This window comes from Colletes gigas, unplaced genomic scaffold (genome assembly GCF_013123115.1).
Source record: "Colletes gigas isolate AHSC1104 unplaced genomic scaffold, ASM1312311v1 Colletes_gigas_Sc00013, whole genome shotgun sequence".
NCBI classification, from domain to species: domain Eukaryota; kingdom Metazoa; phylum Arthropoda; class Insecta; order Hymenoptera; family Colletidae; genus Colletes; species Colletes gigas.
In genome coordinates, this window is record NW_025106642.1 from 2,625,810 (window position 1) to 2,637,969 (window position 12,160).

The following is a 12,160-nucleotide window of genomic DNA, read 5'->3' on the forward strand; positions in this document are numbered from 1 at the left end:
AACGATTTGAAATTTTTTAATTTTGTCGAAAAATTTGACACCATTCTCCAATTTTTTTCTCGAAAGTGGGTAGAATTTTGGGGGTATGTCTCACCAAAAATGATTGTAAGTGACCCCCGCAATCGACAATAATTTTTCCAGCACGATTTGAAATATTTTTTTTCAGCGAAAAATTTAGGCACCTACCCCCTGTCGATTTTTCTTAAAAATACGTTTCTCATTTTTAATAAATTTGTTTGACGCTGTACAGAAAAGTTGTGCAATACTTTTTTGTAGGTATCCATGAGCTCTACTTCAGGAAACAGTTTCATTAAAATATATTCGCTATTGTAGGAATTATGACTGTTTGAAAATTGAACCATTTTTATGGGTTTTTTCTCATTTTAAGGTGTTAAGGAACAACTTTCCGAATATTTTTGGAATTTCTACATATTCTCTGTCAAAATACGCGTCGTTTGGCTTTTGAAACATTAAAATCGTCCAATCCGTTCAGAAGTTATGATGTTTTAAACATGGTAGGTACGAAATTTCAGGAAAACATATCAATGTTTGGTCAGACATTAGATTTTCGGTAAGAAATTTTTTTCTCGAAAACGCGCAGGATTTCGGGGGTATGTCTATTCACCAAAAATAATTGTAATTGACTCTCGCATCCAAAAATATTTTTTTCAGAACGATTTTGAAATTTTTTTTCGCCGAAAAATTTCAGGCCTTCTCGAATTTTTTTCTTGAAAGTGGGTAGGATTTCGGGGGTATGTCTATTCACGAAAAATGATTGTTATTGACCACCGTGACCAAGAATAATTTTTTCAGAATGATTTGAAACTTTTTAATTTCGCTGTAAAATTTCAGGGGAATAGATCGACGCCTGGTCAGACATTTTCAGTAATTAATTTTTTTCTCGAAAGTGGGTAGGAATTCGGGGGTATGTCTATTCACGAAAAATGATTGTTATTGACCACCGTGACCAAAAATAATTTTTCCAGAATGATTTAAAATTTTTCTAATTTAATTTTGTTAATAACTTTTTAACGAAGCCTCCATCAACAAATTGGTATTCTTGATTTCCGTCTTATTTTGGCCTCCAGAATCTCCCATTAAAATTTTTCTGAGAGTTGGCTGAACACCCTGTATACGTGTACAATGATGAAATCGATAATATAATTCGTGAATGAACTTTACATAGGCATGTTGAGCTCTACAAAACGTTTGTTTAGCATACAAAACAATTGTAAGTTAACGAACTTGAAAAATGTTGATGGTTCAGGTAGTTAATAATATGTCAAATCGATGATAAAAGACGATTATTATCAGACACTGAAAAGTCGTGTCCAGGAAATATTGTCAGACACGAAATTAGCTTTAGGAACGGTTTTATGGCGAGCCTCGTCAACCCGTTTTCGTTGCTGCTCCGACACGCCGAGAAGAAAGCCCTCGCGAAATGACAGCGGACGCATTAACGAGCAGTGGCCATAAATCGATTTACCGTCGAATCACCGTGATCGAAAGGCAGCTCCCCCCCCCCTCGGGCGAGAGTAACCGAACGATGCTATTTAAAATTCATGAATTCCGTCATATCTATAACCAATTAGGTCACACACGCCGGCGACTGGCGACCGCTGCCAGTTCAGAGAACTTTAATGAAAGCCTTTCAAAATTCACCGAACGTTCTATTCTTTATCGGGGCAATTAGAATTCCCATGCAGCCTGCATAAACTATCGACTGCCAGCGGAACGGAATTACTCGAGTGCCCGCAAACCATACACGAACACTGGCCCGCCGTAGTCAAATGTTCCGGTTCGCTCTAATTAAAAAAAGAAAAGAAAAAAAACACACGCCGCCGGGTAGGCGGAAAAACGCATAATCCCCCTCGAAACGCCATCGAAAACGGTCAGCGTTTCTGATCAAACATATCAACGGGCTACCGGTGAAATAATCGTCTTTCGACGCTCGTGCCGCCATCGACGGAATAAAAAGCGTCCACGAACGATCGTTGCGAATGTCTTTTCGAGGGAAACCACTGTACAGGCTGAAAAAATAAAGGCAATTTTCAAGAATCGTTTGCTCATAACCATCAATCTTTCATGCAATTTTCTGAAACTATAAGACAGTAGCTTCAGTTGCACGTACAGGATTTTTGGAAATTATTATTTGTTATAAAATGGTGGAACTTTGAAGGAAACATCTCAAAACACTGTGACAAAGTCAATGTTTCTTTTAACATCACGTGTTCATAAACTTTAAAAAAAAAGTCACAGAAAAATATTAAAAATATTCAAAGTAAATAGTTTCTCCCTAATTAGTTATGGACTACAGGTGGCTGCTGACTATAATTTATTCTTTTATTATATTATAATACATTTTTGCATTATTTGGTCAGATGCAGCTACTGTATTTTACGAAATTACTCGATCACAGATAGAATTATTTATTTACTTCGCCTTCGCGAAAGTTGATCAAAGTATACTGTGAAAACTTGATTTGTATTATCTCGACCATGATTGTTCTTCAACCGGTATGGGGTGAAAGCCACTTCAAGCTTCGTATAACACTAATAACTATGCTCGCGAGCCAACAGCTTTATCCAAAGTTTAACAAGAAATTCCGTTTTGCAGTAGAATACAAGCAGAACACCTTGAAAGTAGCCCAACCTCGGAATGAAATTCATAACTCCTTAAGAACTATAAGTGCCTGATATGAATTAACAAGATGGTTTCTAACCGAATTCGAAATTCCTCTTCTCAACCATAAACAGAACTGTTGCTCATTATTTCTGTACAAAATAATTTAAAACTAAATGACAAATATTAAAATTTGCAATAACGCAATTATTGAGTATTTAATATTGTTTTACCCAAATCTAAAATTTTTATATTTAGAATATCATAATATCAAAGGCATCTACTTCTTTTTAAATTCCCCCTAATTTTAACGCAATATAAATTTATTTTATTATCTTGATTATTCATATCTTCTTTCTGAAATCGATTCATCATTTTCAAACTCGACAATTGTAGACTTTCCAACGTTATACTTGCCTGGAAGCTCTTTTTGAAACTTCTTAATTTTAATTAAAAGTAAAAACATACACGTTAAAGTGTAAACCATTTCAATGATCCAAAATTGGGATAATCGGGGTCCCGATAAAAGAGGTTTCACCGTATAACGATTTCTCGAGCCCGAGTCACATTACTTCTAAAGGGATATCATCCTCTTCAGACTATTCCCATGGATCAAATGAAACTAGGAGCCCCATGTGAGTATAATCTCGACCCCGTTTCCGATAATAATACGAATGTCCACGAAATTATATCCGAGCCAGCCGGGATCGCGGAGAAATCAATTTCTGTGCCATTAAATCGCGTGTTAAGGGCTCACCTGATTCCTCCGCGAGTGGTGTCGTAATTCAGCGTCCGTGGTCCATGCCGCCACGTTACGTATCCGGTAGGCTGTGGTATATTGCTGACCACACACTTCAATTCTATCGTGCTACCTGCTTTGTAGAATTTGTCACCGGCTGTCGCGCCATGCTCGTCGACGATCTCCACTTTTGGCACTGAAACAAACATTAATCCCTTTCTATGAATACTGTTCGACATCGAGGCACGCGAGAACCGAGAAATTCGAGCAAAATTGGCTCTAGTTACTTATTTACGCTGTACTATGCACAAAATTCGACTTTAATATAAATTTCGAATCACTAAACAATTATTTATAACAAAATATGTGTACTTATCAAGAATGTTCGTTATTCGAGCATCAGAGAACCACTCTTGACAGAAAATTACATAAAAACTGCTGTGGCGATACTTCCCGGACTCGCCAGTAGAGGGCCACGCGCAACTTATCTCTCTCACAAGCACTCGACCAATTACCTCTTCCTACATATACTCTCATGCAGAAAATAATGATGTAATTACTATACAGTGATATACTATAAAGTATATGTCCATTCGTTCCTAAAAAGCTGTAAATTATCTACCCCGAAACACTATAATTTGTTGACAGCTTCTTGTACACACGATGTAATACAAAATAGGAGATTAAAATTGCTTGATAGAGAAAAGTTTGTGTCCTCAACAGTTATTGAACGCCAATATAAATCATTATCGCTCCGTGGAAGTTGAACGACTTCTGGTGAGGAAAAAAAAGGTTCCTGTTTCTCTGGCCGGTGGGACATATTTCCGGCAAGCTACGACGGCAGATAAATACAGGTACTTTGCGGTATCGGATTTCTTCAATAGAGGCGGAATGTCTCGAACGATCTTCGGCGTTACCACGAGATACTCAAGCTGACCGGTAATCGACTTCGATCAACTGAGAAATAAACCAGGTACCCCGTAATGAGCGCTTTGGAGCCGAGAAAGAGGCAATTCCCCGTGAGAAAATAATTTTAAAACGCGAAACGAAATATCGTATATCGATCTCTATTCATAAAATTGCCCTTTCAATTTAAATGAAAATAATTAAGTGGAGTATTTTTTTTTTTAACTCGTCGACTACCAAACCCCTTAAATTGTCTACAATTTGTTACTGAATTTATTATTACAGACTCGTTAAAATTCAAGGGTCTAGATTTATTTTCTTTAACATCTAACTTGAGAATTAATATTTCTTAGCTCGTCAGTGAAAAATCATATCACCTGTATGTGTTAACAAAATCGATTAAAGTAATATTTTTAATTTTCCAGGGAATTCTTGGGAAATGTACTTTTTTATCTCGAATTCCAGAAAAGTCCAGATACTAATATATGTATATACAACCATAAAGGCGTCGACGGTGGTATAAAAACTTGGTTTTCTACCCTCCCCGTTGCTTTAGAACCTAATAACGCAAGAATCGCCGTTCAACGCGCTGTTGTATGAAAACAAATGGCTCGATCGTTCCATTTCGTGGATATCTTAAAAAGCAAGGGGACGTGGCCGTCTTAACCACTGGCGCGAGATCAAACCTACGGCAGAACGTGGCTCGTTTAACTGTCGATGCACGCGAGTATAATAGAACGGCCCATTTGAGTACAAAGTTATACCATGCCTCGATGGAGTCTGCTAGAAGCAACAGTCTGGAATTAATTTCCACGATAGCGGTGAACTGAGAATGGAGCAAGTCCGAGAAGTAGCGACTGTACGCGATCGCGATCAACGATCGCCGATTATTTTGTTCCTAACGCGAATAAGAATCGTCGAATCTACTTTCAGGACGTAATCTTCCATGGATTTCATTTCACTGAAATGCATTTTATATATTTCGTTGCTCGATTCGAGCTTGTAATCGATAAAGTGGATAATTATCTGCAAATTAAACGAAATGTATTAATTTCTATTTTATAGAATTTAAAATGCAGTATGCGGAGAACTGCGTCGAATCGAATAAATAGAATTTTAGTTAAACAGAACTGTAGCAATTTGATAGAAATGTCATTATAAGTTTGCTTATTGGGGTGAGTAGAGACGTTAATTGCTTCAATCAAATAATTCATATCGATGCCTGATTTCACGCAAGCTCGTAATTTATATTAAATTTCAAAATACTGTGTATGAATATTGATTTCAATCAATTTTCTGTACGTATTGATTTCAATTGTCCTACTAAACTGGTATTATCTATGATTATTTATTCTCCGCTATCGATTTACGCGAAAAGAACTGAACGAATATTGTTTTCAATTAATTACTTGTCATTTTCGTTAGTGACAGAATTCTTTATTTTCCTGAACTTTTCCATGGTATTTATATAAATTGATTTACAACTGAAGATTCGCTCCAAAATGATGATCGAATTCAACTTTGCAAAAGCTGTTAACTAAATCACTTTTAGAATTAAAATATTTTCATTTTTTGGGCCATGCACTCTGTTTGATACAATCATATTGTATTTTTATGAATTTTGAATTTTAACTTTTGTATATCACACTTCGTGAGAAATTTAATATTTCAATTATCGAAAAACACGTTAAAATGAATTCGAATATTTTTCGTTTATTTTCTAACACCTTCTATTTAAGATATTTTGTTCTACTCGGGGTTACGAGATGTTATAGCCGTGAACAGTCAGCAATACGTGCTGAATTCTGCTGATTATAGGTACTTGACCACAATACCTTCGAGCAATCACTGGATAAAATAGAATTTCCGAAAACGATAATAGCCCTTAGTCGAAGCACTGCCTCCGTTCCAATAAGATAAAGATATAATATCGAAAGTGTGATATGAAATAGCAAAATTGAATAAAAATAACTCAATAAACGATACTCGAAGAATTTTCATGTTATCGGTATAAAAATTTAAACCACATTTCCCTAAATAATCGAAATAAAAAATATTTGCTTCGAAGTGTTAATATTTTAAATATGAAGTGAAGTATACGCTCCAAAAGCTTTTTTCTTTACACTTGAAACGGCAATTAAAAATATTTATTCACAGTTGATAAAACAGCTTTATCAAGAGCACGCAATGAAAAATTCATAAACGAAACGAAAATAATACTGTTGTTTTCAAAACTGCGATCCCAAAGGACCATAAATTATTGGGTCGATTGTGCCAGTAATATCTCCAATGAATGTCGTATCAAAAAATAAATGTTTACGCTCCATTATCGGAAAATATGAATACAAGTTTTCCCTTGAAATTTTATTGGAGTCGTAGGATTGTACGTCAATAATAAAACATTCCAGAATAATCTTCGTAATTTTTTAGATTCAATTAAGAATGAAAGTATTTGATAATCAACCTGTAGTAGCTTTGTTTACATCTATCGTGTTTATTAATACGTGAAAATATAAAATGCGAGAACATGTATTACATCTTATTGAACTCAAAAATTATTTTTGACGTTACAGTTAAATTTCTACCTGATAAACGGTTTCTTATGCTTCAAAAAAACTAAAATAAGAGTTGATTAATAGCCAAAAAAGTGGAGATCGTTTCTCTAATTTTGCCTCTTATCTTTTGTAATTTTTCCAATGTCTCTTTAATTTTATTCCATTTCACGCGACCGCAAATTATTAACTTTTATTCGTAAAACCGTTTCCCGATCCGCGGGTCGACAAGATGGTTTAATAAAAACGTACAAACATGTCGATTACGAGCGACAGAAAATATTCGCTTTGTCGTTTTCGTCGTACACGCTCGGCTCTGAAATTTTACACGATCGATTCTCGTTCCCTCGATCACTCACACGCAACACACAGAACGTATACACGGTGGCACACGTGCAACGCCGTGGCACGAACGACGCAATTTCGCTGGAGAGCATTCGTCGCCGTTACACGGCTAATACGTCACACGCCGTTTACAAAATCGCGAGAGCTAATCAATACCTTTCCAGGGAACGTGACAGCCCTAAATGGATTTCGGTTCACGGGCCAGAGGCAACCCGGGGAGCGCGCAAATAGAGTGCATACGTACGAAAAGTAGTTTGGCTTTTCCTATCCAGGGGTGAACTTAATTGAAGTATCTGGTCAGGCTGGCTACGGCGAAGGAAACGGTAAAAGAGAGAAGAAAGATGGAAGACGAGGAGGACTGAGTGAATAAAGAAATGGAACAGAAGAAGCGGGCTCGATGGCTGTTGCGCCCGAAAAAGGGGGGAAGACTGGCAAGAACGGAAACGACAACCGCCGCAAGAAAGAACGCCGGGGCAAGAAGAAAAACGGAAGACCGGCGAGAACAAAGAATAACGAAGACAGCAAGAGTGGCAAACAATCGTGAAAGGGCTCTGCCTCGTGGCGCCAGTTAATCAAAGCCTCGACCGACTCACCCCTTGCCTTTGCCAGTGTCGGCCAAACAATGCCTCGCAGCGGCAAACTTTTAAAACGTCCATTCGGGAGAAACCCCATTTGCAACCAAATGAAGGCTTCCTACCCGACGATTTCCTCCCTCTACCTCCCTACTTTACGGCCAACGTCTCTGCGTTGCAACCTGTTAACTATCAGCCTGTTGTAACACCGTATCTTGTCCACGGTCATTATTTTTTTCTTGTTAGACTGAGGATGACACGGACAGGTGTGCATCGATTTCTGTCTTCGATGTAAAAAATTATATTTTTTGTAGGAAAGGAGTAAATGTTTATTTCATTGTTTATGGAAACACGATTGTGCCTCGATAGTTCTATTTTAGAACTGTATTACAGCAGAAATATTTACTATGTTGCGATAAATTGTGTTTGAAAAACATTTACAACAACACTATTAGTAAATGTAGCATCTAAATCTAATATTTCTATCGTACTCTAGGGCTTGTATTAAAAATGAATTTTAAACTGGATTTTATCAAAAATTTGTGTAACTTTAACAATCTTGACTCTAGACGAATCGTGATGTTGTAAGAATTCAAGAATTTTGAATACTTTTAGGTATATAATGCAACAAATAACAGGCTGCCATAATTTTAAACCGGAATCCTGACTTTTTATTTACATAAATTGTATGTTAACACTGGATTTATGGAGACCTTCAATTTGACGGATTGATTGACTGTTTGATTCCATATTTAAAATTGCAGAACGCGTAAATATTATTTTTTAACAACCTATGTTGAATTTGATTGATGCAATGGCATGAATACATATTCTAATTAAAAAAAATATAATATTGTAAGGTAATCAACATGAAATGTATCAATAAATATACGTACGATCAATGCCCGTAAATCTAGTATTAAAAAATGGCAGCAATATAGAAGATACTGGAAAAATGAATTCATTTTAATGTGAACCACGAATGCACATTAGGGATTGAAGAAACTCTATTGAAGAGAGAACGTATTTGACAGGAGAATTTGAAAATCCATGAGACGTAGCAACAAATGCGACTGTTAGCTCGTCCAAGCTCTACTTGAATGGTACTTTTATCTAAGAACGTCGCTCTCGGACCATCTATTTATTCGAAATGCGGTAGGTCGATGCGACTTCATCGTGTCACACGCGTTTCATAACCGTTTCCACGAACTTCTGCCGTCTACAAAGGAGAATAGTTCTGACGACCTCTCATCTCCCAACTTTCGCGGTTTCCTTTTGTTGAACAGGAACTTCCTCTTACTTCGCAGCCGAAATCATCGGGCAGAGAGGCTCGGCGTAGTCGCGTCGGAGTTCGGGGCGGTCGGCATTTCTCAACAAAGTGTTTCTTTCTATTATTACGCAGTCGACGGGGCAGACCAGCGCCAGCTGAATAGGGAAATACGAGCGAAACGCAAAGAAACTGAGAAAAACTACGATCTCAACCTGCTCAATTTTTACTCAAATTTGGTCACCTTTTCTCAGAATTCATTATTTCAAAACCAATTCTTTGAACGTTCATCCTAGAACAATGGTGCATCTTCAAGACTATGGATCAACGCTAAGTGTAAAGAAAAATATCTACCAATTTCTGTAAAAGACTGTTCAAATGACAAGAACTATAATCAACTTAGGAAGGTCAAAAATGCTCAGCAAAATGTAATAAAAAGAAAAAATTAACATATTAATTTATCAATAATATCAGTAAAATTTTATAAATTTTCAGTGGCCCCTAACGAATTTTAAACATTAAATAAACTCCTAAAATGAATCCAAATAGAAATTAATAATTTATACGGTATTTTTCCTGAACTCGTTGAACATATTCGGATCTCTCTGCAATTTGTAATAATTAGCATCGGAAACTTATTCGTTGCTCGTTATTATACTGTTCTACATTTTGTTTAACTTACTTTAAATACCATAAACTAATGAGTATCACTCAATCAATTGAAACTAAGTAGTAAGTTAAGAATTTGTAAGGACACTGTGATACTCAAATGTTTCTTTCTTTTCACGGATGAGAACGATTTGATGTGATCCAGAAAACACTTCGTAGGAATTGAAATTGAAATATAGACGACTTAACTTTATTTTTGAAAGTCAGGAAGAGATTGTACGAAGAAGCCAGAGAGTTTAAAAGGACGGATAACGAGGAGCGAAACAAGAAGAGAAGAATTATAAGGCGAGTAAGTGGAAAGGGACGTGTGGCCCTTACGAATCCATTACGAATCCATCGTAATTTCACGAGCTTCGCTTTCACGTAAATTCGTTATTCCAGTTACCGTTTTGCAATTATCGAGGATGAATTACGCGCTGAGTTCTTCTCAATTTTCTGGTCGACGGGTGCTGAAAAATTACAAGAGTACAGACGTTGCTCGAGGATTTTCGGAATCACGGTGAAGTTTCCCGGGGCACAGTAACGAGGTGAACGTTATGCAACGCGTTATCTAGGGAAACTTCGCGTAGCGAAAACAGGAACCGTGGAAATTGCTTTCCGCGTTGGAAATTTTCGCCCAAGATATCTTCCACGGCTTAAATTGTCATTGATTTAGTACCGTTTGATACGAATAATTCTGATTCTGATGTTAAGCGCATTAAGTCCGCCGGAATTTATGAGTATCTCGCAATTGATGCAACGCGTATCTATCAGTAAATTGACCTATTGTGCTTCTCTCATCGTAGATTAATTCATTTTTCAATTTTATCACTCCTCGACGTTTCTGCTGGCACTTCATCGCGATTTAATAATTCAATATTATTAAGCTATCTCATAATTCTATCAGTTTTCTCGTACTTTTTACGGGAATTAAACCTCTATTTATTCATCGTGCAATATTTAATTTTATAATTTAAATTCCGTTTTTCACCTAACGAGTATCGAAAACATAGTTGATCCCGTTTCTTCGATCCATATTTTGCCATATTGTTCCGCGAAATCTATATTTTATTCTCTATTATGAAGCTATACACGAGCAGCTGGCTAACGCAAAAAATAATAGAAATGTCATCTGGACGTTTCTTATGATATTCGCGTAACAGAGAACACCGAATGGTTATTTTTTATTTTTTATAGAGATATCATCGATCTTTCCAACATTTCGCGCTTTGAACATTTTCATTCAAAAACCGATTTAACCATTTCACGTTCGGATTATCACGTTCCCGTTCAGTGTTTCGCATTGCTCGTCACTCGCGTAACGAATCCCGTGTCTGCGCGGACTAATTCACGCGTCTACTGGTTTAGAGTTGCAAACCTCCACGCGTAATTACAAGTACGTATTTCACGCGTGAAATCCCGGCCAGTGTGTAGACAGTACGTGTCTCAATTCGTATGATGCAACTGTCCACGCGTTATAAGAGACAAGGGGACGACGAAATGTGCAAGGGTTCAACGAACTTCGCTCTAATTGAACCAATTAAACGAGGGAAGTTTTAACGCGACTGGCACGCAATTCAATGGGCATTTAATTGGAATTTACACGAATGTGATTCGAACAATTTACCACCGCTACTTAGCAACAAATTCTCGCGTTAAAATGAGGACGGAATATTATACCTTACGTGCCATATTTTATTTATTACGTATGTAAATCATGTATTCAAGTAGATAGAAGACAAGGTGTTGTTATTATCAAACTCAAAATTTGTTTTTGCCTTTAAATTACAAACTAATACTATTTTTCGACTGTGTTGAGACTGTGACTCAAAGTCAAATGATTTTAGAACAGATGACATTTCATGTATCATTAGGTTACAAAATATATTTATTATGTAACTATAAAATACAGAAATTACCGTACATTACCGTATAAATTTAGTTGCGGATACTCAAATTCAACACGTGACTCGAAATTAAATAAGCTTGGTTGTAACAGAATTCTTTGCATATTTGGAAGTTATTATAAGAACAAAGCTGTGGCACGATATTTGGAAGGCGTTGTAAATGTTCCTTGGTGTTGTTGTAGCTTTTTAAAATAGTAGCTGCAGGTGGAAAGTTAATCCGTCGTGAAAGAAGTCTTGCTGATGACAAAGCAACACAACAATGCGAAGGGAAAGAGTCAGGGAAACGCGGAAGCGCTTACACGGTACCGACAAACAGGAGATAGCTCGGTACACGAACAAAGGACAGAACACAGGGGAAGTCCGGAAGTTCGACGGGAAACAAGAACATATCAGGAATTCCTATCGAGCATCCGCAGACCGCAGCCAGCAACCAATTTCAAGTTTACGCGCGCAACTTTTCCGTATCTCTTCCACGTATCTGCCTCTGACGTTCTACCTGTTTCGACTCTTTCGCGTGTGTTGTGTCTTCGACTCTATCTGTGGTGTGTTTCGTCTTGTGTATGTATGTATGTGTGTTCTTCGAGCGTTAGGACTGCTTTAGG

General features: G+C 36.9%; 1 protein-coding gene across 1 annotated transcript in view; it reads right to left on the reverse strand.

Annotated features, from left to right (window-relative positions):
- LOC122399346 overlaps positions 1 to 12,160 on the reverse strand; it is a 278,377-nt gene that overhangs the window by 131,397 nt on the left and 134,820 nt on the right. The window contains exon 5 of the mRNA XM_043399984.1: positions 3,380 to 3,557. Coding sequence (XP_043255919.1) covers positions 3,380 to 3,557 — 178 coding nt within the window. The remainder of the gene's footprint in view (positions 1 to 3,379; positions 3,558 to 12,160) is intronic.